The 26,545-nt window shown below is 44.4% G+C and overlaps 1 protein-coding gene across 2 annotated transcripts in view; it reads right to left on the reverse strand.

Annotated features, from left to right (window-relative positions):
• hdhd2 (haloacid dehalogenase-like hydrolase domain containing 2) overlaps window positions 1-25,420 on the reverse strand; it is a 37,545-nt gene extending 12,125 nt beyond the window's left edge. The window contains exons 1-5 of one of the 2 annotated variants that reach the window (XM_064977218.1): window positions 25,333-25,420; window positions 23,945-24,064; window positions 23,503-23,711; window positions 23,240-23,324; window positions 8,236-8,452 (exon numbers count right to left, since the gene is read on the reverse strand). In XM_064977218.1, the coding sequence (XP_064833290.1) occupies window positions 8,236-8,452; window positions 23,240-23,324; window positions 23,503-23,711; window positions 23,945-24,048 (615 nt within the window). In that variant the 5' untranslated portion in view covers window positions 24,049-24,064; window positions 25,333-25,420. Of the gene's footprint in view, window positions 1-8,235; window positions 8,453-23,239; window positions 23,325-23,502; window positions 23,712-23,944; window positions 24,065-25,318 lie in introns of both variants that reach the window. The other variant, XM_064977219.1, reaches the window with a different exon arrangement.
• Window positions 25,421-26,545: the final 1,125 nt, after the last annotated feature.

A 26,545-nucleotide genomic window follows, 5' to 3' on the forward strand; every position in this document is an offset into this window, starting at 1 on the left:
TGGAAAGTTACTGAGTCAGACAAAGGGAAGTGTAGATAGAGAACTGGCTGTATGGAGAGTTACTGAGTCAGACAAGGGGAAGGGTGGATAGAGAACTGGCTGTATGGAAAGTTACTGAGTCAGACAAGGGGAAGGGGCTGGATAGAGAACTGGCTGTATGGAAAGTTACTGAGTCAGACAAGGGGAAGGGGGGATAGAGAACTGGCTGTATGGAAAGTTACTGAGTCAGACAAGGGGAAGGGTGGATAGAGAACTGGCTGTATGGAAAGTTACTGAGTCAGACAAGGGGTGGATAGAGAACTGGCTGTATGGAAAGTTACTGAGTCAGACAAGGGGAAGGGTGGATAGAGAACTGGCTGTATGGAGAGTTACTGAGTCAGACAAGGGGAAGGGTGGATAGAGAACTGGCTGTATGGAAAGTTACTGAGTCAGACAAGGGGTGGATAGAGAACTGGCTGTATGGAAAGTTACTGAGTCAGACAAGGGGAAGGGTGGATAGAGAACTGGCTGTATGGAGAGTTACTGAGTCAGACAAGGGGAAGGGTGGATAGAGAACTGGCTGTATGGAAAGTTACTGAGTCAGACAAGGGGAAGGGTGGATAGAGAACTGGCTGTATAGAAAGTTACTGAGTCAGACAAGGGGAAGGGTGGATAGAGAACTGGCTGTATGGAAAGTTACTGAGTCAGACAGGGGGAAGGATGGATAGAGAACTGGCTGTATAGAAGGTTACTGAGTCAGACAAGGGGAAGGGTGGATAGAGAACGTTACTCTGGACCCTGATCTCTCTTTTTGAAGAACATATCAAGACCATTTCAAGGACAGCTTATTTCCATCTACGTAACATTGCAAAAATCAGAAACTTTCTGTCCAAAAATGATGAAGAAAAAAGAATCCATGCTTTTGTCACTTCTAGGTTAGACAACTGCAATGCTCTACTGTCCGGCTACCCGGATAAAGCACTAAATAAACTTCAGTTAGTGCTAAATACGGCTGCTAGAATCCTGACTAGAACCCAAAAATTTGATCATATTACTCCAGTGCTAGCCTCCCTACACTGGCTTCCTGTCAAAGCAAGGGCTGATTTCAAGGTTTTACTGCTAACCTACAAAGCATTACATGGGCTTGCTCCTAACTATCTCTCTGATTTGGTCCTGCCGTACATACCTACACGTACGCTACGGTCACAAGACGCAGGCCTCCTAAAGGTCCCTAGAATTTCTAAGCAAACAGCTGGAGGCAGGGCTTTCTCCTATAGAGCTCCATTTTTATGGAACGGTCTGCCTACCCATGTCAGAGACGCAAACTCGGTCTCAACCTTTAAGTCTTTACTGAAGACTCATCTCTTCAGTGGGTCATATGATTGAGTGTAGTCTGGCCCAGGAGTGGGAGGGTGAACGGAAAGGCTCTGGAGCAACGAACCGCCCTTGCTGTCTCTGCCTGGCCGGTTCCCCTCTTTCCACTGGGATTCTCTGCCTCTAACCCTATTACAGGGGCTGAGTCACTGGCTTACTGGGGCTCTCTCATGCCGTCCCTGGAAGGGGCGCGTCACCTGAGTGGGTTGATTCACTGATGTGGTCATCCTGTCTGGGTTGGCGCCCCCCCTTGGGTTGTGCCATGGCGGAGATCTTTGTGGGCTATACTCAGCCTTGTCTCAGGATGGTAAGTTGGTGGTTGAAGATATCCTTCTAGTGGTGTGGGGGCTGTGCTTTGGCAAAGTGGGTGGGGTTTATCCTTCCTGTTTGGCCCTGTCCGGGGGTGTCCTCGGATGGGGCCACAGTGTCTCCTGACCCCTCCTGTCTCAGCCTCCAGTATTTATGCTGCAGTAGTTTATGTGTCAGGGGGCTAGGGTCAGTTTGTTATATCTGGAGTACTTCTCCTGTCCTATTCGGTGTCCTGTGTGAATATAAGTGTGCGTTCTCTAATTCTCTCCTTCTCTCTTTCTTTCTCTCTCTCGGAGGACCTGAGCCCTAGGACCATGCCCCAAGACTACCTGACATGATGACTCCTTGCTGTCCCCAGTCCACCTGGCTGTGCTGCTGCTCCAGTTTCAACTGTTCTGCCTTATTATTATTCAACCATGCTGGTCATTTATGAACATTTGAACATCTTGGCCATGTTCTGTTATAATCTCCACCCGGCACAGCCAGAAGAGGACTGGCCACCCCACATGTGCTCTCTCTAATTCTCTCTTTCTCTCTCTCTGAGGACCTGAGCCCTAGGACCATGCCCCAGGACTACCTGACATGATGACTCCTTGCTGTCCCCAGTCCACCTGGCCGTGCTGCTGTACCAGTTTCAACTGTTCTGCCTTATTATTATTCGAACATGCTGGTCATTTATGAACATTTGAACATCTTGGCCATGTTCTGTTATAATCTCCACCCGGCACAGCCAGAAGAGGACTGTCCACCCCACATGTGCTCTCTCTAATTCTCTCTTTCTCCCTCTCGGAGGACCTGAGCCCTAGGACCATGCTCCAGGACTACCTGACATGATGACTCCTTGCTGTCCCCAGTCCACCTGGCCGTGCTGCTGCTCCAGTTTCAACTGTTCTAATTTATTATTATTCGACCATGCTGGTCATTTATGAACATTTGAACATCTTGGCCATGTTCTGCTATAATCTCCACCCGGCACAGCCAGAAGAGGACTGGCCACCCCACATAGCCTGGTTCGTCTCTAGGTTTCTTCCTAGGTTTTGGCCTTTCAATGGAGTTTTTCCTAGCCACCGTGCTTCTACATCTGCATTGCTTGCTGTTTGGGGTTTTACGCTGGGTTTCTGTACAGCACTTTGAGATATCAGCTGATGTACAAAGGGATATATAAATAAATTTGATTTGATTTCATAACTGGCTGTATGGAAAGTTACTGAGTCAGACAAGGGGAAGGGTGGATAGAGAACTGGCTGTATAGAAGGTTACTGAGTCAGACAAGGGGAAGGGTGGATAGAGAACTGGCTGTATGGAAAGTTACTGAGTCAGACAAAGGGAAGTGTAGATAGAGAACTGGCTGTATGGAAAGTTACTGAGTCAGACAAGGGGAAGGGTGGCTAGAGAACTGGCTGTATGGAGAGTTACTGAGTCAGACAAGGGGAAGGGTGGATAGAGAACTGGCTGTATAGAAGGTTACTGAGTCAGACAAGGGGAAGGGTGGATAGAGAACTGGCTGTATAGAAGGTTACTGAGTCAGACAAGGGGAAGGGTGGATAGAGAACTGGCTGTATGGAAAGTTACTGAGTCAGACAAGGGGAAGGGTGGCTAGAGAACTGGCTGTATGGAGAGTTACTGAGTCAGACAAGGGGAGGGGTGGATAGAGAACTGGCTGTATGGAAAGTTACTGAGTCAGACAAGGGGAAGGGTGGATAGAGAACTGGCTGTATAGAAGGTTACTGAGTCAGACAAGGGGAAGGGTGGATAGAGAACTGGCTGTATGGAAAGTTACTGAGTCAGACAAGGGGAAGGATGGATAGAGAACTGGCTGTATGGAAAGTTACTGAGTCAGACAAAGGGAAGTGTAGATAGAGAACTGGCTGTATGGAAAGTTACTGAGTCAGACAAGGGGAAGGATGGATAGAGAACTGGCTGTATAGAAAGTTACTGAGTCAGACAAGGGGAAGGGTGGATAGAGAACTGGCTGTATGGAAAGTTACTGAGTCAGACAAAGGGAAGGGGGGATAGAGAACTGGCTGTATGGAAAGTTACTGAGTCAGACAAGGGGAAGGGTGGATAGAGAACTGGCTGTATGGAAAGTTACTGAGTCAGACAAGGGGTGGATAGAGAACTGGCTGTATAGGAGTCAGACTGGATAGAGAACTGGCTGTATGGAAAGTTACTGAGTCAGACAAGGGGGTGGATAGAGAACTGGCTGTATGGAAAGTTACTGAGTCAGACAAGGGAAGGGTGGATAGAGAACTGGCTGTATGGAAAGTTACTGAGTCAGACAAGGGGAAGGGTGGATAGAGAACTGGCTGTATGGAAAGTTACTGAGTCAGACAAGGGGAAGGGTGGATAGAGAACTGGCTGTATGGAAAGTTACTGAGTCAGACAAGGGGAAGGGTGGATAGAGAACTGGCTGTATGGAAAGTTACTGAGTCAGACAAGGGGAAGGGTGGATAGAGAACTGGCTGTATGGAAAGTTACTGAGTCAGACAAGGGGAAGGGTGGATAGAGAACTGGCTGTATGGAAAGTTACTGAGTCAGACAAGGGGAAGGGTGGATAGAGAACTGGCTGTATAGAAAGTTACTGAGTCAGACAAGGGGAAGGGTGGATAGAGAACTGGCTGTATGGAAAGTTACTGAGTCAGACAAGGGGAAGGGTGGATAGAGAACTGGCTGTATGGAAAGTTACTGAGTCAGACAAGGGGTGGATAGAGAACTGGCTGTATGGAAAGTTACTGAGTCAGACAAGGGGAAGGGTGGATAGAGAACTGGCTGTATGGAAAGTTACTGAGTCAGACAAGGGGAAGGGTGGATAGAGAACTGGCTGTATGGAAAGTTACTGAGTCAGACAAGGGGATAGGAACTGGCTGTATGGATAGAGAGACAAGGGGTGGATAGAGAACTGTGTATGGAAAGTTACTGAGTCAGACAAGGGGAAGGGTGGATAGAGAACTGGCTGTATAGAAGGTTACTGAGTCAGACAAGGGGTGGATAGAGAACTGGCTGTATGGAAAGTTATTGAGTCAGACAAGGGGTGGATAGAGAACTGGCTGTATGGAAAGTTACTGAGTCAGACAAGGGGAAGGGTGGATAGAGAACTGGCTGTATGGAAAGTTACTGAGTCAGACAAGGGGAAGGGTGGATAGAGAACTGGCTGTATGGAAAGTTACTGAGTCAGACAAGGGGAAGTGTAGATAGACAACTGGCTGTATGGAAAGTTACTGAGTCAGACAAGGGGTGGATAGAGAACTGGCTGTATGGAAAGTTACTGAGTCAGACAAGGGGAAGGGTGGATAGAGAACTGGCTGTATAGAAGGTTACTGAGTCAGACAAGGGGAAGGGTGGATAGAGAACTGGCTGTATAGAAGGTTACTGAGTCAGACAAGGGGAAGGGTGGATAGAGAACTGGCTGTATGGAAAGTTACTGAGTCAGACAAGGGGAAGGGTGGATAGAGAACTGGCTGTATGGAAAGTTACTGAGTCAGACAAGGGGAGGGGTGGATAGAGAACTGGCTGTATGGAAAGTTACTGAGTCAGACAAGGGGAAGGGTGGATAGAGAACTGGCTGTATAGAAAGTTACTGAGTCAGACAAGGGGTGGATAGAGAACTGGCTGTATGGAAAGTTATTGAGTCAGACAAGGGGTGGATAGAGAACTGGCTGTATGGAAAGTTACTGAGTCAGACAAGGGGAAGGGTGGATAGAGAACTGGCTGTATGGAAAGTTACTGAGTCAGACAAGGGGAAGGGTGGATAGAGAACTGGCTGTATGGAAAGTTACTGAGTCAGACAAGGGGAAGGGTGGATAGAGAACTGGCTGTATGGAAAGTTACTGAGTCAGACAAGGGGAGGGGTGGATAGAGAACTGGCTGTATGGAAAGTTACTGAGTCAGACCAGGGTGGATAGAGAACTGGCTGTATGGAAAGTTACTGAGTCAGACATGGGGAAGTTAGTCTCTGATAAGGCAGACCAGCTGTGGAACTATGGAGGAGCAAGAAATTCAGCTGGAGGTCAAGTCAATAGCTGAAGTGAGAAGAAACCTCTGGGAGGGGGTCCAGAGGGGCCCACCACAACAACCCTCCTACTACAGTCCTATCTCACACATACACCTCTACGCCCATGAAGGTTCAAGCATCAGGCAGGACCATGACTACACCAGTGAGATGAAAAATGTAGTTCCCACTTAGCAACAGAGATGTATTGGCTGTCTAGATCTGTAAGGAGGTGACTATTAGGATGTTATAAATATGTGCTTGTGAAATCAGACCTTGTCTTTGTAGATGTAGATTCACCCAATGGGTGAATGAACTTGGTTTGACCACTTCCTATTCGTCCGTTTGAGTTTTTACTGTTTGCTCAGAACCAAACACGATGAATTGGAACGCTGACTAAGCCAGGTCTAATCTCCCAACATCAGTGACCGACCTCACTAATACTCCTGTGGCTGAATGGAAGCAAGTCCCCTCAGCAATGTTCCAACATCTGGTGTAAAGCCTTCCCAGAGGAGTGGAGGCTGTTATAGCAGCAATGTTCCAACATCTAGTGGAAAGCCTTCCCAGAGGAGTGGAGGCTGTTATAGCAGCAATGTTCCAACATCTAGTGGAAAGCCTTCCCAGAAGAGTGGAGGCTGTTATAGCAGCAATGTTCCAACATCTAGTGGAAGGCCTTCCCAGAAGAGTGGAGGCTGTTATAGCAGCAATGTTCCAACATCTAGTGGAAAGCCTTCCCAGAAGAGTGGAGGCTGTTATAGCAGCAATGTTAGCCAACATCTAGTGGAAAGCCTTCCCAGAAGAGTGGAGGCTGTTAACCATCTAGTGGAAAGCCTTCCCAGAAGAGTGGAGGCTGTTATAGCAGCAATGTTCCAACATCTAGTGGAAAGCCTTCCCAGAAGAGTGGAGGCTGTTATAGCAGCAATGTTCCAACATCTAGTGGAAAGCCTTCCCAGAAGAGTGGAGGCAGATGGAGGCTTCAGCAATGTTCCAACATCTAGTGGAAAGCCTTCCCAGAAGAGTGGAGGCTGTTATAGCAGCAATGTTCCAACATCTAGTGGAAAGCCTTCCCAGAAGAGTGGAGGCTGTTATAGCAGCAATGTTCCAACATCTAGTGGAAGGCCTTCCCAGAAGAGTGGAGGCTGTTATAGCAGCAATGTTCCAACATCTAGTGGAAGGCCTTCCCAGAAGAGTGGAGGCTGTTATAGCAGCAATGTTCCAACATCTAGTGGAAAGCCTTCCCAGAAGAGTAGCATAGCAGCAATGTTCCAACATCTATGGAAAGCCTTCCCAGAAGAGTGGAGATAGCAGCAGCCTTCTAGTGGAAAGCCTTCCCAGAAGAGTGGAGGCTGTTATAGCAGCAATGTTCCAACATCTAGTGGAAAGCCTTCCCAGAAGAGTGGAGGCTGTTATAGCAGCAATGTTCCTACATCTAGTGGAAAGCCTTCCCAGAAGAGTGGAGGCTGTTATAGCAGCAATGTTCCTACATCTAGTGGAAAGCCTTCCCAGAAGAGTGGAGGCTGTTATAGCAGCAATGTTCCAACATCTAGTGGAAAGCCTTCCCAGAAGAGTGGAGGCTGTTATAGCAGCAATGTTCCAACATCTAGTGGAAAGCCTTCCCAGAAGAGTGGAGGCTGTTATAGCAGCAATGTTCCAACATCTAGTGGAAGGCCTTCCCAGAAGAGTGGAGGCTGTTATAGCAGCAATGTTCCAACATCCTTCCCAGAAGAGTGGAAAGCAGCAATGTTCAACCCTAGAAGAGTGGAGGCTGTTATAGCAGCAATGTTCCAACATCTAGTGGAAAGCCTTCCCAGAAGAGTGGAGGCTGTTATAGCAGCAATGTTCCAACATCTAGTGGAAAGCCTTCCCAGAAGAGTGGAGGCTGTTATAGCAGCAATGTTCCAACATCTAGTGGAAAGCCTTCCCAGAAGAGTGGAGGCTGTTATAGCAGCAATGTTCCAACATCTAGTGGAAAACCTTCCCAGAAGAGTGGAGGCTGTTATAGCAGCAATGTTCCAACATCTAGTGGAAAGCCTTCCCAGAAGAGTGGAGGCTGTTATAGCAGCAATGTTCCAAAATCTAGTGGAAAGCCTTCCCAGAAGAGTGGAGGCTGTTATAGCAGCAATGTTCCAACATCTAGTGGAAAGCCTTCCCAGAAGAGTGGAGGCTGTTATAGCAGCAATGTTCCAAAATCTAGTGGAAAGCCTTCCCAGAAGAGTGGAGGCTGTTATAGCAGCAATGTTCCAACATCTAGTGGAAAGCCTTCCCAGAAGAGTGGAGGCTGTTATAGCAACAAAGAGGGGACCAACACCATATTAATGCCCATGATTTTGGAGTGAGATGTTTGACGAGCAGGTGTCCACATACCTTTGGTCATGTTGTGCATCTGTATTCCCAGTCATGTGAAATCCATAGATTAGGGCCTAATAAATGTATTTCAAATGACTGATTTCCTCATATAAACTGTGACTCAGTAAAATATTTGAAATTGTTGCATGTTGCATGTATATTTTTGTTAATTGTAGATAACCCTAACCCAACTATATAGGGAACAGGGTATTATTTGGGAGTCCTCCAGTGTGACTCACGTCTCCAATCATGATGGCCTCTTCAGGACAACAGCCAATGTCCCTCAGAGCCTCCAGGAAGAATGTCCCCTCAGGCTTCCCCACAACGGTGGCTTGACAGTCTGTAGCGTACTCTAACCCTGTCACAAAGGCTCCGGGGCCCAGCGCCAGACCATCCTTCCTCTTATAATACCTGGCCTTATGGATGGCTATGAGGGGGGCCCCGTCTAGAACCAGCCTGGTAGATAGAGGAAAATAGTTTTATTTGATGTGTACTAAGGCAGCTGAGGCTCACATACAAGAAAACACATGTAAAGCAATACAATAAGATGTGACATACACAGTGGGGTCTGAAATGATTAATACCCATGATAAAGGTGAGCAATAATGACTGTATAAAATAGATCAAATACTGAGCTATATTCCTCAAACAGGTAGGAGTAAATGTATCGACACGTGTAGAGATTCTTATAAATAAAGTAGTAAAAAGTTTCGTTTTTGGTCCCATATTCATAGCATGCAGTGACTACACCAAGCTAGAGACTCAACTTGAACAACCTTGTTGGATGCATTTGCAGTTTGTTTTGTTGTGCCCAATAGAAATTCAACAGAGAAAAAAGCATGTATTGTCATTTGTCACTTTTACTGTAAATAACAATATAATATATTTCGAAACATTTCTACATTAATGTGGATGCTACCATGACTACGGATAATCCTGAATGGGTGAGAAATGTACAGATGATCAAAGATTTTGTATTTATTATCGATCCCCTTTAGCTGCTGTCAAGCCAGCAGCTACTCTTCTTGGGGTCTGGAAAAATGAAGGCAGTTATAAAATCTTAAAAACATTACAATACATTCATAACATGTTATCATGTGTGTGTATGCATGTGTCTGTGCCTATGTGAGTCTCGTCACAGTTCACGCTGTTCCACAAGGTGTTTTTCTATCTGGTTTTGTTTTTTTAATCTGCTTGCATCAGTTACCTGATGTTGAATAGAGTTCCATGTAGTCATGGCTCTATGTGGTACTGTGCGCCTCCCATAGTCTGTTCTGGACTTGGGGACTGTGAAGAGACCTCTGGTGGCATGTCTTTTGGGGTTTGCATGGGTGTCTGCCTTGTTCTGAGACAATTGCAATTTTCCCAAGTCCCTCTGTTGTATCAATATGATTTGAACATGAGTTTACAATTCAGGGTTTTACTCCAAGCAGTTTAGTCACTTCAACTTCTACAGTTTCCACATTATTTAGTTGAGGTATAGTCAATGATGTGTCCCTTATATAAATATTTAAAAAACTAAAAGTATTGTGACTAACTTCTCCCTTGCCACCCACTCTGAAACTAAGTACAGCTCTTTGTTAAGCGTTACAGTCATTTCAGTCGCTGTAGTAGCTGACGTGTATAGTGTTGAGATTTCCACATACATAGACACACTCACTTTACTCCCAGGACTGCGGATTGTCCCGGGTTTGTGGCAGTCTAGATCCCTGCTGTTTGTTGTGTTCAACCTTCCCTGTGACCTGCCCTGTCTGGAACTGCGAGGAGTAACAGCGTAGCTACGTTGCTACCATGACAAAGACCAAAGCCAGTGGGAGTATTGTTGAGGACAGTGGTGTCTCTCTAAAACACATGTGAAGGATATTTTAAAATGAACAAAAGGAGACTACACACAGTTGTTACAACAACAAGAAAATAGCTTAAAGTGTTTTGTCCAAATACTCATGGATTCTACTAATAAAAGAATGGACGACCTGACCAGAGAAGTCCAGGACCTGAAGAACAGTTTGTAGTTCTCCCAGGGTCAGCTCGATGAGTTGAAACATGAGAGCAACAAGATGACAGCAATCTGTAAGTCATTGAGAGAGGACATCAGTTCTGTGTGTGAATCCATGATTACAATGACAGATAAATCAGACTCTTGAGGGACAATCAAGACGGAGCAACATGGTTCTGGACGGAATTGTAGAATCTCCACATGAGACCTGGACGGAGTCTGAGTACAAAGTGAGGGAAATGATCTCTGAGAAATTGAAGATGGACCACAGGAAGATTGAGGTGATAGGCCCAGGCCGATAGTGGTCAAGTTCCTGAGGTTCAAGGACAAGGTAGCGGTTCTGGAAAGAGCCAAGAACTTGAGAGGTACGTATATCTTCCTCAATGAGGACTATCCTGAAGATGAAAGAACTGATCCCAGCCATGAAAGCTGCCAGAGCGCGTGGGGACATTGCTTACATCCGCTACGACAGGCTCATTGTCCACCCTCCCTCCCAGAAGCCTGGTAGGGATGAGAGAGCCAAGCCTATGGGTTCGTAGCTTCAACCCCACAGCGCACAAGCAACAATTTATTTTTATTTACTTATTTTATTTAACTAGTCAAGTCAGTTAAGAACAAATTCTTATTTACAATGACGGCCTAGGAACAGTGGGTTAACTAACCAAAAGGCAAAAGACCTCCTGCGGGGACAGGGATTATAAAAAATATATATACAGTTGAAGTCAGAAGTTTACATACACCTTAGCCAACTACATTTAAAATCAGTTTTTCACAATTCCTGACATTTAATCCTAGTAAATATTCCCTGTTTTACGTCAGTTAGGATCACCACTTTACTTTAAGAATGTGAAATGTCAGAATAATAGTAGAGAGAATAATTTATTTCACCTTTAATTTCTTCCATCACATTCCCAATGGATCAGAAGTTTACATACACTCAATTAGTGTTTGGTAGCATTGCCTTTAAATTGTTTAACTTGGGTCAACCGTTTCGAGTATCCTTCCACAAGCTTCCCACAATTAGTTGGGTGAATTATGGCCGTTTCCTCCTGACAGAGCCGGTGTAACTGAGTCAGGTTTGTAGGCCTCCTTGCTCGCACATGCTTTTTCAGTTCTGCCAAAAATAATTCTATACACATTTTCTATAGGATTGAGGACAGGGCTATGTGATGGCAACTCCAATACCTTGACTTTGTCCTTAAGCCATTTTGCCACAACTTTGGAAGTATGTTTGGGGTTATTGTCCATTTGGAAGACCCATTTGCGACCAAGCTTTAACTTCCTGACTGATGTCTTGAGATGTTGCGTCAATATATCCACATAATTTTACTTCCTCATGATAACATCTATTTGTGAAGCGCACCAGTCCCTCCTGCAGCAAAGCACCCCCTCCTGCAGCAAAGCACCCCCACAACATGATGCTGCCACCCCTGTGCTTTACGGTTGGGATGGTGTTCTTTGGCTTGCAAGCCTCCCCCTTTTTCTCCAAACATAACGATGGTCATTATGGCCAAACAGTTCTATATTTGTTTCATCAGACTAGAGGACATTTCTCCAAAAAGTAGTCCCCAAGTGCATTTGAAAACTGTAGTCTGGCTTTTTTATGGCGGTTTTGGAGCAGTGGCTTCTTCCTTGCTGAGTGGCCTTTCAGGTTATGTCGATATAGGACTTGTTTTACTAATGGATATAGATACTTTTGTACCTGTTTCCTCCAGCATCTTCACAAGGTCCTGGGATTGATGTGCACTTTTCGCACCAAAGTACATGCATCTCTAGGAGACAGAACAGAACGCGTCTCCTTCCTGAGCGGTATGACGGCTGCGTGGTTCCATGGTGTTTATACTTCTGTACTATTGTTTGTACAGTTGAACGTGGTACCTTCAGGCGTTTGGAAATTGCTCCCAAGGATGAGATCTTGGCTGATTTCTTTTGATTTTCCCATGATGTCAAGCTAAGATGCACTGAGTTTGAAGGTAGGACTTGAAATATATCCACAGGTACACCTCCAAATGACTCAAATTATGTCAATTAGCCTATCAGGAGCTTCTAAAGCCATGACATAATTTTCTGGAATTTTCCAAGCTGTTTAAAGGTACAGTCAACTTAGTGTATGTAAACTTCTGACCCACTGGAATTGTGATACAGTCAGTTGGAAGTGAAATAATCTGTAAACAATTGTTGGAAAAATGACTTGTGTCATGCACAAAATAGATGTCCTAACCAACTTACCAAAACTTTAGTTAGTTAACAAGAAATTTGTGGAGTGGTTGAAAAACGAGTTTTAATGACTAGAACCTAAGTGTTTGTAAACTTTTTACTAATACTGAGAAATGTGTTATTAAGCTGTATCTGTACCCAGTAATCAGTGATCACAATATAGTGGCTATTTCCAGGAAAGACAAAGTTCCAACATCTGGGCCTAAAATAGTGTATAAGAGATCATACAAAATATTTTTCTGGGACTTATGTGGATGTTAAAAATATGTGTTGGTCTGATGTGATTAAGGAGGAGCATCCAGACGCTGCACTTTTATGAAAATTGCTTCTTCCAATTATTGATAAACATGCACCTGTTTAGGTACTGACTGTTAGAACTGTTAAGGCTCCATGGATTGATGAGGAATTGAAAAAATGTATGGTTGAAAGAGATGAGGCAAAAGGAGTGGCTAATAAGTCTGGCTGTACATCTGATTGGCTGACTTACTGCAAATTGAGAAATGATGTGACTAAACTCAACAAAAAGAAGAAGAAACTTCATTACAAAGCCAAGATCAATGATCGAAAGAAACTTGAGTACTTTAAATGAAATTATTGGCAGAAAGACAAATTCAACTCCATCTTTCATTTGAATGATTATTTAATTGGCAAAGTGGGCAAACTTAGGAAACGCCAACAACGAACAGTGAACAATTGTATTCATGCATAAAAAAATGAATGAAAGAAAAGCATTGCCAGTATGCATTTTGTAAAGTTAGTGTGGGAGAGGTCATTTTTTTGTTATCAATCAATAATGTCAAACCTCCAGGCATTGACAACTTAGATGGAAAGCTACTGAGGATGGTGGCTAACTATAGCCACTCCTATCTGTCATATCTTTAATCTGAGCCTAGAAGTCCTTGTCCTCAAGCCTGGAGGGAAGACAAAGTAATTCCGCTACCCAAGAGTGGTAAAGTGACCTTTACTGGTTCTAACAGCAGACCTATAAGCTTGCTCCCAGCTCTTAGCAAACTGTTGGAAAAAAATTGTGTTTGACCAAATACAATTTCTCTGTAAACAAATGAACAACAGACTTTCAGCATGCTTACACACAACATGTACTGCACTGACACAAATGACTGATGATTGGTTGAAAGAAATTGATAAAAAAGATTGTAGGAGCTGTACTGTTAGATTTCAGCGCAGCCTTTGATATTATTGACCATAACCTGTTGTTGAAAAAACATGTGCCATATCGTGGATTCAGTGCTATCTAATAGAACTCAAAAGGTTTCCTTTAATGGAAGCTTCTCTAATGTCAAACATGTGAAGTGTACCACATGGCAGCTCTCTGGGCCCTCTACTCTTTTGACCAATGACCTGCCACTGGCATTAAACAAAGCATGTGTGTCCATGTATGCTGATGATTCATCCATACAGTGCCTTGCGAAAGTATTCGGCCCCCTTGAACTTTGCGACCTTTTGCCACATTTCAGGCTTCAAACATAAAGATATAAAACTGTATTTTTTGTGAAGAATCAACAACAAGTGGGACACAATCATGAAGTGGAACGACATTTATTGGATATTTCAAACTTTTTTTAACAAATCAAAAACTGAAAAATTGGGCGTGCAAAATTATTCAGGAACTTGGAACTCGATCTGCTCCACTTCAGCCCCGTCAATGTTAATGGGGGCTTGTTCGGCCCTCCTTTTCCTATAGTCCATAATCAGCTCCTTGTTCTTGCTCATATTGAGGGAGAGGTTGTTGTCCTGGCTCCTCAACACTGCCAGGTCTCTGACCTCCTCCTTATAGGCTTTCACATTGTTGTTGGCCTCCCACTGTTGGGTCGTCAGCAAACTTAATGATGGTGTTGGAGTCGTGTTTGACCACACAGTCGTGGGTGAACAGGGAATACAGGAGGTAACTAAGCACGCACCCCTGAGGGGCCCCAGGGTTGAGGATCAGCGTGGCAGACGTGTTGTTGCCTACCCTCACCACCTGGGGGAGGCCCATCAGGAAGTCTAGGATCCAGTTGCAGAGTGAGGTGTTGTTGCCTACCCTTACCACCTGGGGGCGGCCCATCAGGAAGTCTAGGATCCAGTTGCAGAGGGAGGTGTTGTTGCCTACCCTTACCACCTGGGGGCGGCCCATCAGGAAGTCTAGGATCCAGTTGCAGAGGGAGGTGTTGTTGCCTACCCTTACCACCTGGGGGCGGCCCATCAGGAAGTCTAGGATCCAGTTGCAGAGGGAGGTGTTGTTGCCTACCCTTACCACCTGGGGGCGGCCCATCAGGAAGTCTAGGATCCAGTTGCAGAGTGAGGTGTTGCTGCCTACCCTTACCACCTGGGTGCGGCCCATCAGGAAGTCTAGGATCCAGTTGCAGAGGGGGCTGTTTAGACCCAGGGTCCTTAGTGATGCGCTTTGAGGGCACTATGGTGTTAAACGCTGAGCTGTAGTCAATGAACAGCATTCTCAAATAGATGTTCCTTTTGTCCAGGTGGGAAAGGGCAGTGTGGAGTGTGATTGAGATCGAGTCACCTGAGGATCTGTTGGAGCCGTATGCGATTTGGAATGGGTCTAGGGTATGGTGTTGTGAGCCATGACCAGCAATTCAAAGTACTTCATGGCTACCAAAGTGAGTGCTACGGGGCGGTAACCATTTAGACTACGGGGCGGCTCGCTGCTGGGTTTCCCTTTGTAGTCCGTAATAGTTTTCAAGCCCTGCCTCATCCGACGAGCATCAGAGCATCAGAGCCAGTGTAGTAGGATTCAACATTAGTTTGGCGCTTTGCCTGTTTGATGGTTCGTCTGAGGGCATAGCAGGATTTCTTATAAGTGTCAGGATTAGTGTCCCCCTCCTTAAAAGTGTCAGCTCTAGCCTTTAGCTCGGTGCGGATGTTGCCTGTAATCCATGGCTTCTGGTTGAGAAATGTACGTACGGTCACTGTGGGGACGACGTCAACGATGCACTTATTTTTTTATTTATTTTACCCCCTTTTCTCCCTAATTTCATGATAGACAATTATTTACCACCTTGTCTCATCACTACAACTTCCATACGGCCTCGGGAGAGACGAAGGTCGAAAGCCATGAGTCCGCCGAATCACAACCCAACCCAACCAAGGCGCTTCTTAACGCTGCGCGCATCCAACCCGGAAGACAGCCACACCAATGTGTCGGAGGAAACACAGTGCACCTGGCGACCTGGTTAGCGTGCACTGCGCCCGGCCCGCCACAGGAGTCGCTAGTGCGTGATGAGACAAGGATATCCTTACCGGCCAAACCCTCCCTAAGCCGGAAGACGCTGGGCCAATTGTGCATCGCCCCACGGACCTCCCGGTCACGGCCGGCTGCGACAGAGCCTGGGCGTGAACCCCGAGTCTCTGGTGGCACAGCTAGCCCTAGACCACTTCGCCACCCGGGAGGCCCAACGATGCACTTATTGATGAAGCCATTGATTGAGGTGGTGTACTCAATGCCATTGGATGAATCCAGGAACATATTCCAGTCTGTGCTAGCAAAACAGTCCTGTAGCGTAGCATCCGCATCATCTGACCACTTCCCTATTGAGCGAGTCACTGGTACTTCCTGTTTCAGTTTTTGCTTGTAAGCAGGAGGATAGAATTATGGTCAGATTTGCCAAAAGGAGGGTGAGGGAGAGCTTTGTATACGTCCGTGTGTGGAATAAAGGTGGTCTAGTGTTTTTTCCTCTGGTTGCACATGTGACATGCTGGTAGAAATTAAGGTAAAACTAATTTACGGTTGCCTTAGGGATGCATGATATATTGGTAAGCATATCGGAATTGGCCAAAATTAGCTACAAATGTCAACATCGGCCCGATGTCTAGTTTAACGCCGATGTGCAAAACCAATGTCAAAGCTGACGTGCATACCTATATAACGTAGGTCGATGACGTAATGACACCACAAAAAACACAGCGTTCCTAACCTAGCCCACAATGTCTGCTTTGTGAATCTATTTTGAAGTTTCAAAGGAAGACAACAAAAAGGCCATATGCAATGTTTGTGCTGCTATTATTTCCCGAGGGGAGAAAGTGAAATCTAAAATACCACAAACCTAATGACTAATTTGAAAGTGCATCACCCCCAGACGTTCAGAGACGACGTAGAACAAAAGCAGAAAACAACTAAGCGCATACTTTCAACAACTAAACAAGTTCAAGTCCAGCAGTCATTTGAAAGATTAAGAACATTTCAGACAGACAACTCAAAGGCGAAATCCATTAATGCCAAGATAATGGAATTATTGCCATTGACAGTCAACCGTTCTCTGTAGTGGATGATGTGGGCTGCCGCCAACTGGTCTAGCACCAGTACACTACCAAGTAGGCGCACTTTTTCAGATGTTGCCCTACCGGAGTTACACAGTATTGTTGAAACACATCTATTAGCTACTTTCTATGGGCTTCACTGCTATTAGCTTCACGACTGGCATCTGGACCAGCGATGTCAGTCCCATGAGCATGCTGAGTCTGACAGCACAGTGGGTCGACGAGGATTTCGTACTGAGGAAAGCTGTATTGCGTTGCTCATTAATGTGCTGGTCCTCATACCGCTGCTGCCATTTCAACGGCATTTGAGAACATGTATAAAACTTGGAAACATGAACACACTCCTGGGTCCATTCGAACAGCTGACTGGAGAAATAAGCTCATCAACTGTGTCTGCAGCAGACGTGATACCCTCTGTCATGGCATTGAAACACCTGCTCAACTAATCTGCCAACAGACCATGGGGTTAACTTGGAAAAGTACTCTACTAGAGGCTGTGAACTAGTGATTCGGTGGCATTCTCTCTGAGCCTCTTTACTATGTCACCACCATGCTCGATGCTAGGTACAAGGACCGCTACTTCTTTAACAGGCATTCTCTCTTTACTGTGTCATCACCATGCTCGATGCTAGGTACAAGGACCAGTACCTCTTTAACAGGCATTCTCTCTTTACTGTGTCTCCACCATGCTCAATGCTAGGTACAAGGACCGCTACTTCTTTAACAGGCATTCTCTCTGAGCCTCTTTACTGTGTCACCACCATGCTCGATGTAAGGTACAAGGACCGCTACTTCTTTAACAGGCATTCTCTCTGAGCCTCTTTACTGTGTCTCCACCATGCTCGATGCTAGGTACAAGGACCGCTACTTCTTTAACAGGCATTCTCTCTGAGCCTCTTTACTGTGTCTCCACCATGCTCGATGCTAGGTACAAGGACCGCTACTTCTTTAACAGGCATTCTCTCTGAGCCTCTTTACTGTGTCTCCACCATGCTCGATGTAAGGTACAAGGACCGCTACTTCTTTAACAGGCATTCTCTCTGAGCCTCTTTTACTCTTTAACAGGCATTCTCTCTGAGCCTCTTTACTGTGTCTCCACCATGCTCGATGTAAGGTACAAGGACCGCTACTTCTTTAACAGGCATTCTCTCTGAGCCTCTTTACTGTGTCTCCACCATGCTCGATGCTAGGTACAAGGACCGCTACTTCTTTAACAGGCATTCTCTCTGAGCCTCTTTACTGTGTCACCACCATGCTCGATGTAAGGTACAAGGACCGCTACTTCTTTAACAGGCATTCTCTCTGAGCCTCTTTACTGTGTCTCCACCATGCTCGATGCTAGGTACAAGGACCGCTACTTCTTTAACAGGCATTCTCTCTGAGCCTCTTTACTGTGTCTCCACCATGCTCGATGCTAGGTACAAGGACCGCTACTTCTTTAACAGGCATTCTCTCTGAGCCTCTTTACTGTGTCACCACCATGCTCGATGCTAAGGTACAAGGACCGCTACTTCTTTAACAGGCATTCTCTCTGAGCCTCTTTACTGTGTCTCCACCATGCTCGATGTAGGTACAAGGACCACTACTTCTTTAACAGGCATTCTCTCTGAGCCTCTTTACTGTGTCTCCACCATGCTCGATGCTAGGTACAAGGACCACTACTTCTTTAACAGGCATTCTCTCTGAGCCTCTTTACTGTGTCTCCACCATGCTCGATGCTAGGTACCATGCTCGAGGACCACTACTTCTTTAACAGGCATTCTCTCTGAGCCTCTTTACTGTGTCTCCACCATGCTCGATGCTAGGTACAAGGACCGCTACTTCTTTAACAGGCATTCTCTCTGAGCCTCTTTACTGTGTCTCCACCATGCTCGATGCTAGGTACAAGGACCACTACTTCTTTAACAGGCATTCTCTCTGAGCCTCTTTACTGTGTCTCCACCATGCTCGATGCTAGGTACAAGGACCGCTACTTCTTTAACAGGCATTCTCTCTGAGCCTCTTTACTGTGTCTCCACCATGCTCGATGCTAGGTACAAGGACCGCTACTTCTTTAACAGGCATTCTCTCTGAGCCTCTTTACTGTGTCTCCACCATGCTCGATGCTAGGTACAAGGACCGCTACTTCTTTAACAGGCATTCTCTCTGAGCCTCTTTACTGTGTCACCACCATGCTCGATGTAAGGTACAAGGACCGCTACTTCTTTAACAGGCATTCTCTCTGAGCCTCTTTACTGTGTCTCCACCATGCTCGATGCTAGGTACAAGGACCGCTACTTCTTTAACAGGCATTCTCTCTGAGCCTCTTTACTGTGTCTCCACCATGCTCGATGCTAGGTACATGACCGCTACTTCTTTAACAGGCATTCTCTCTGAGCCTCTTTACTGTGTCACCACCATGCTCGATGCTAGGTACATGACCGCTACTTCTTTAACAGGCATTCTCTCTGAGCCTCTTTACTGTGTCTCCACCATGCTAGATGTTAGGTACAAGGACCACTACTTCTTTAACAGGCATTCTCTCTGAGCCTCTTTACTGTGTCTCCACCATGCTCGATGCTAGGTACAAGGACCGCTACTTCTTTAACAGGCATTCTCTCTGAGCCTCTTTACTGTGTCACCACCATGCTCGATGTAAGGTACAAGGACCGCTACTTCTTTAACAGGCATTCTCTCTGAGCCTCTTTACTGTGTCTCCACCATGCTCGATGCTAGGTACAAGGACCGCTACTTCTTTAACAGGCATTCTCTCTGAGCCTCTTTACTGTGTCTCCACCATGCTCGATGCTAGGTACAAGGACCGCTACTTCTTTAACAGGCATTCTCTCTGAGCCTCTTTACTGTGTCTCCACCATGCTCGATGCTAGGTACAAGGACCGCTACTTCTTTAACAGGCATTCTCTCTGAGCCTCTTTACTGTGTCTCCACCATGCTCGATGCTAGGTACAAGGACCGCTACTTCTTTAACAGGCATTCTCTCTGAGCCTCTTTACTGTGTCACCACCATGCTCGATGTAAGGTACAAGGACCGCTACTTCTTTAACAGGCATTCTCTCTGAGCCTCTTTACTGTGTCTCCACCATGCTCGATGCTAGGTACAAGGACCGCTACTTCTTTAACAGGCATTCTCTCTGAGCCTCTTTACTGTGTCTCCACCATGCTCGATGCTAGGTACATGACCGCTACTTCTTTAACAGGCATTCTCTCTGAGCCTCTTTACTGTGTCACCACCATGCTCGATGCTAGGTACATGACCGCTACTTCTTTAACAGGTATTCTCTCTGAGCCTCTTTACTGTGTCTCCACCATGCTCGATGCTAGGTACAAGGATCACTACTTCGATGCAGACAAAAAACAAGGTTTACATGAAATGGATGGAAATGGACACAGTTACAGTGCGCACCGAGGAAGAGGACCCACGACAGAAGAGGCCAAGGACAGAGCTGAAACTTCAACACTTAACATGTATGATGAAATCCTGGTTGAGAATGAAATGACAGAACAACGAAACAGCACAGCAAGTAAGTGAATGAAAAAAAATGGTGTTTTACTGGTAATGGGAACATACGTAAATGAAAATAACTTTGGTCAGTGTGTGAGTGTTTCAACTGTTTAACTGAACTACAATACTTAAAAGGTCGCTCAAATTTTAAATATCGGCATCAGGTTTTTTGGCAAGGAAAATATTGGACATCGGTAAAAAAATCAAATCGGTGCTTCCCCAGTGTTCGACCGCATTAAAGTCCCACGAGGAGCGAAGCTTCTGGATGAGCATCTCTTGTTTGCTTATGGCCTTGAGTGCCAGCATCGGTTTGTGGTGGAAATAGAAGGCTACAAATAATATAGATGAGAACCCTCTTGGAGATAGTCTGGTCTACAGCTTATCATGAGGTATTATACCTCAGGCAATCAATAACTTGATGCTTCTAACACACCGACAGCGTCATTGCGCAAAATAGTACGCAGCATCATCTGGATATGTCTGCAACAAAAGTTCAACACTCACCTTCTGCTACCATTTCTGTCAAGCCGTCTACACATACAGTTTGACGCATACGTTCGATAAATCCAATGTATGCACCACACCAAACACACTGCAAATGCCTCTGCAATACAATGCTGCAAGGCAAACACAGCATTTCATTGGAAATGAATGTCATTTTAGTGTACCAAAATGCAATGACGCTCTTGGTGTGTTCAAAGCGTGAGGCTTTTTTAATATTAGATATCGCCAACAGTTATTGACAAATAGACACACAACCCCGCCCCTTGTCTTACCAGACGTAGCTGCTCTGTCCTGCCAAAACACGGAGAAGCCAGCCAGCTCTATATTATCCATGTCGTCGGTCAGCCAAGTCTCGGTGAAAAGTAAGATATTTCAGTTTAATGTCCCGTTGGTAGGATAGTCTTAATTGTAGATCGGGTTTTACAATGATTGCATGTCGGCCAATAAAACCGAAGGTAGCATTGGTTTACCTACTCGGCAAATTCTTACAAGGCACCCCACCCTCCTCCCCCTTTTCACCATCTTTTCTTCACGCTGATGACGGGGATTTGGCCTTGTCTCGACAAAGCGTTGGACTCATTCATTTCACATGTTATCTAGATAAGATCATAGTCCCAAGACATGCTAACTAGAGGTGGACCGATTAATCGGAATGGCCAATTAATTAGGGCCGATTTCAAGTTTTCATAACAATCGGAAATCGGTATTTTTGGGCGCTGATTTTGCCGTTTTTTGTTTTTTTTTACACCTTTATTATTTTCAATGACGGCCTAGGAACGTTCTGAACGACAGATTTGTACCTTGTCAGCTCGGGGGATCCAATCTTGCAACCTTACAGTTAACTAGTCCAACGCTCTTGCCACCTGATTACATTGCACTCCACGAGGAGCCTGCCTGTTACGCAAATGCATTAAGCCAAGGTAAGTTGCTAGCTCGCATTAAACTTATCTTATAAAAAACAATCAATCAACGACTGTCGTTGCTCCAACGTGTACTTAACCATAAACATCAATGCCTTTCTTAAAATCAATACACAAGTATATATTTTTAAACCTGCATCTTTAGCTAAAAGAAATCCAGGTTAGCAGGCAATATTAGCCAGGTGAAATTGTGTCACTTCTCTTGCGTACATTGCACGCAGAGTCAGGGTATATGCAACAGTTTGGGCCGCCTGGCTCTTTGCGAACTAATTTGCCATAATTTTACGTAATTATGACATTGAAGGTTGTGCAATGTAACAGGAATATTTAGACTCATGGATGCCCTCTGTTAGATAAAATACGGAACGGAATAAACGTTTTGTTTTCAAGGTGATAGTTTCCGGATTTGCCCTAAGGCTCGTATTTCTGTGTGTTTATAGTTAAGTCTATGATTTGATATTTGATAGAGCAGTCTGACTGAGGGGTGGTAGGCAGCAGCAGGCTCGTAATAGTCAAAGGTATTTGGTTTAGAGAGAAATAGTCGACGTGTTATAATTCCTGTAATAACTTGCGGCTGAACTTGAAAGGGGTTCCTTCATTATTTTACCGTTCATGTCTTCCATAGAGAATGTCTTGATCTACTTCCAATAAGGTCTGTGTTTCGTGCAGGTTAGGGTGCAGGTTTAAACCGCCTCTGTTCATGTCTTCCAAAGAGAATGTCTTGATCTACTTCAGATAAGGTCTGTGTTTCATGCTTAAACCGCCTCGGCATTTTGATACCCGTGTAAATCTCACTAGGATAAGGTAACGTTTGTCAACATATTTTCATAAATCACTCTACAATTTCTTTTTTTTTTTTTATCTTCGCTTATATTTAGACAATATTGATCAGAGTTACCTTGTCCTATGGCTATCTACAGTTATAAAATTGGCACGGTGTTGTAAGCCTACACGAAACACAGACCTTATTTTAAGTGAATATAAAAATATCCTATGGAATAAATGAATGAAGGAACCGCTTTTCAGATTTTGCTAGAAGGTGTCATGGGAATTATGACTCGCACTTTGGTAGTCAATTCTTACCATGCCCATTATTAAAATAGGATTTCCTGCATATAGAAATTATGTTTTCAACATTCATCACAGGTAACTTAAACTCTATTTTTATTCAAACAGTTCAAACTGTTGTCTCCTAAGCAGACTCTTCAGTATCATTGTCACTTCAGAGCTGTTTCTGTGTGTGTGTGTGTGTGTGTGTGTGTGTGTGTGTGTGTGTGTGTGTGTGTGTGTGTGTGTGTGTGTGTGTGTGTGTGTGTGTGTGTGTGTGTATGTGCACATGTGCGTGTGCGCGTGTGTGCGTGTGACAGATGGCAGAGAAAAGCAGAGCACCAGACTATTACATAGAATTGGCACCAGGGAAAGCAAGGTGTCTTATTAGTGATAAAGATGTAAACATGGGGTCAGCAACGGCTAAATCAAAACATACCACCAACCTGTGGAATCACCTTAAGAACACCCATCCAAAAACGCATCATGTGTATTATATTAAGTTAAAATAAGTGTTCATTGGGTATTGTTGCAATTGTCATTATTACAAAAATGTCTGTGTGTATGTATATAAATACTTTTTTATTATTATTTTTTATAAATATATTATTATTATTATTTATTTCTTTTTAAATCGGCCGATTAATCGGTATCGGCTTTTTTTGTCCTCCAATAATCGGTATTGGCGTTGAAAAATCATAATCGATCGACATCTAATGCTAACCTTTCACCATTACAATAACAGGGGGGGTTACAGTATGAGGACTGACTCAGCGGTTTACCTGAATGCTTTGTTGAGCGTCTGGTAGTTGAAGTGGTCTGGAGCTAAGCCTATCACCACAGCGTTGGGTTCGGATGTCTCCATACCTGCAGCACAACATGGATAGAAGACGCTTTATAGAGTTAAAGCTACACCTGCATCTCAAATGGCACCATATGCCCTACACAGTGCACTACTTCTGACCAGGGTCCATGCAGCTCCATTGGGATGCTAAATGTAAGTTAGTTTACAATCTGCTCTGTCTCATCGAGCCCTGGCTCTCACCTGAGAAGTCCTCCAGTGCACTGTCCGCCACCAGCAGTAGGGGGCGTAGTTGTCTCTGCTCCACGAGGCTCCTGGCTGCTGTCAGGGACGTGAAGATCTCCTGCTCCTGGATGTCAAAGTTCAGACTGTGGAGACGCTCCACAAGGTTCCTCTTACACTCCTTAGTGGTGTTGGTCACAAACTTCACCGCTACAGAGGACTGACGCAACCTAGTGTATAAACCCCAAACATAGAGACCGTGTGACTTCAGAAGAAACTCACAGAATTGAGGACTGGGTGAGTACTGAATATGGGGACTGGGGCATGCTGCAGAAAGAAAATCTTAGACGTATTTGTGACTTCTTACTTTCAGATGTAACCAGAGGGTTGTGTGAGCAACTTAGGACAAAGTGGCTGGGTGAGTACTGAATAACAAGGATAACAGGGCTCTGGGCAGACTGACCTGTGGAGGGCATCCTGTGCTCCAGGCACGGCTGTGTCTTCTACATGGAGGGTTCCACTCAGGTCAATCAGCACTGCCTTCAGAGCCCGTCTGGTCGCCATCATACCAGGTACCTATGTACTGTATACATACACCATTATTGATAGAGATAAATCCATGCACATAGAGACCCTATTCAATTAGTTGAGTATCTGGAGCATCAGCATTTGTAGTAATCGAACCCACAAATGCTAATGCTCCAGATACTCAACTAGTCTAAAGGCCCGTTTTATTGCTTCTTTAATCATAACAAGTTTTCAGCTGTGCTAACATAATGCAAAGGGGTTTTCTAATGATCAATTAGCCTTTTAAAATTATACATTTGGATTAGCTAACACATTGTGCCATTGGAACACAGGAGTGATGGTTGCTGATAATGGGCCTCTGTACGCCTATGTAAATATTCAATTTTACAAATCTGCCTTTTCCAGCTACAATAGTCATTTACAACATTAACAATGTCTACACTGAATTTCTGATCAATTTCATGTTATTTTAATGGACAAAATTTATATGTTCTTTTTTTTTAATGACATTTCTAAGTGACCCGAAACTTTTGAACGGTGGTTAAAACTACCGTAGTGGATTAAACAACGGGGCTAAATTCAAATTCAAAGAGCGCGTCCTCGTCCGAGCTTGCGACTCCACGTCTTACAGGAACGAGCTCACCGGCCAAGCACACGCACTGTGGTGGATGCGAGGTCCGATCCCACTTCTGACACCAATGTAATGAAACAGCAGGGAGCAGGTCTCGAACCCTCGACCTTCTAGCCCGAGGCGCGCTATCGACTGTGCCGCAAAAGCATGCTCAAGGACAAAGCACTGTGTGTATATATAAAGGTTCTCTCTCTTATATATATAAGGGTATATATATAGGCTTTATATATATATACACACACACAGAGCAATATACAATCCACATCTCTAAATAATAGGGGTTACACCGCTGAGTTTGCGCTCCATGCAGGGGGTTTGAGTAACTAACATAGTGGTGGCAGGGTAAAACATGGGGGTGATGGGGGTGTGTATAATCATCGTACATAGGCCTTATTTGGATAATGGTTCTCTGTATAATTAAGAAAACTAGGAAATAAATATAGTCGCTCAATCAACCGGTAGGCTTTATTCTGGTTGCCAACGTATCTAAAGCAAAGCTGAAGAGAAGTCAGAGCTGCAACAGGGAGAGCAAACAGACCAACGATACAGGCTAACTAGCAAACATAACTAGCCTGTTGGGGAAAGACCTAGCTACTACTAGTGTTGTTTGAGAGTTGCCGTAGTTTCTATCAATGTAATGTTTAAGAATGATACATAAGGTAGTGTGTAAAGAAATACCAAAACTCCAGTACTTGGAAAACGCAGGCTAAGTGCGGTATGAAGTTCCGCAGCTTCCGCCCACCGCTGGCAGAACCTAAACTCTGACGTTTATATTTTGCGGTCCTTCGAGTTGACTGGATTTTTTAGCCGCCTGTCAAACTGCCTGTTTCAATTACGTTTGGTCAACGAGAGGCTGTCATTCGTGTTTTATTATTTCTGTATAATAATAACAAAACAATAAAATATCAACTAATGATAATAATCTTCTAATGGGGAAGATGAATAATCACACGCACGCCCACTTGTTATTCTCCTATTATCCATTAATAATGTAAAGGGTTATATGGAACAGATTAGCAACCGGGTTATAGCATTCATAGAATTGACCGAAACGGTGGTTGTACAAAGTCTAAATTTTAACCCTCTTATTAAAAAAACCCAGAAGAAACTAAATCAATGGCTACAGAGGGACTTATCTTTAAAAGGTAGAGTCCTAATAACCAAGGCTGAAGGTATCTCTAGACTAACATATGGTACTCTATCTTTATATCTTGACTAAAATAAGCAAGGAGATAGACCAGATGATTTTCAACTTTCTTTGGAGAAACCGTACCCATTACATTAGGAAAACTGTTGAAATGAACACTTATGAGAATGGTAGACTGAATTTTCTGGACTTTACTACTTTAAATAATACTTTTAAGATCAATTGGATAAAACAATTCCTAAGAAGACCCACTTCTATCTGGAATTTTATTCCTCGTCATATCTTCTCTACTTTTGGTGGCCTTAACTTCATGTTGTTTTGCAATTATAATATTGACAAAGTTCCAGTGAAACTTTCTGCTTTTCATCGGCAGGTTTTCCTGTCATGGTCCTTAATTTATAAACACAATTTTTCTCCACACAGATATTATATATGGAATAATCGGGATATATTGTATAAAAATACCTCTCTGTTTTTAGAATATTGGTTCCGAAATAATATCCTATTGGTGAGCCAACTGGTAAATACAGAGGGTCTTTTACTCAGTTATAAAGAATTCTTATCACTTTACAAGGTCCCTGTAACACCTAAAGATGTTGCCATTGTTTTAGATGCCATTCCTTCAGGTGTTGCTCTGTTATTCAGGGACGTGTCAAGACCCTCAGAGCCGACATTCTATTGACCCTGTTGACTCATCAGTAGGAAAGATTTCTCTTTTGGTCCATTCAACAACAGAGCGATACGATCCTTGTTTCAGC

The sequence above is a fragment of the Oncorhynchus masou genome, chromosome 11 (genome assembly GCF_036934945.1).
Source record: "Oncorhynchus masou masou isolate Uvic2021 chromosome 11, UVic_Omas_1.1, whole genome shotgun sequence".
In the NCBI taxonomy this organism is placed as follows: domain Eukaryota; kingdom Metazoa; phylum Chordata; class Actinopteri; order Salmoniformes; family Salmonidae; genus Oncorhynchus; species Oncorhynchus masou.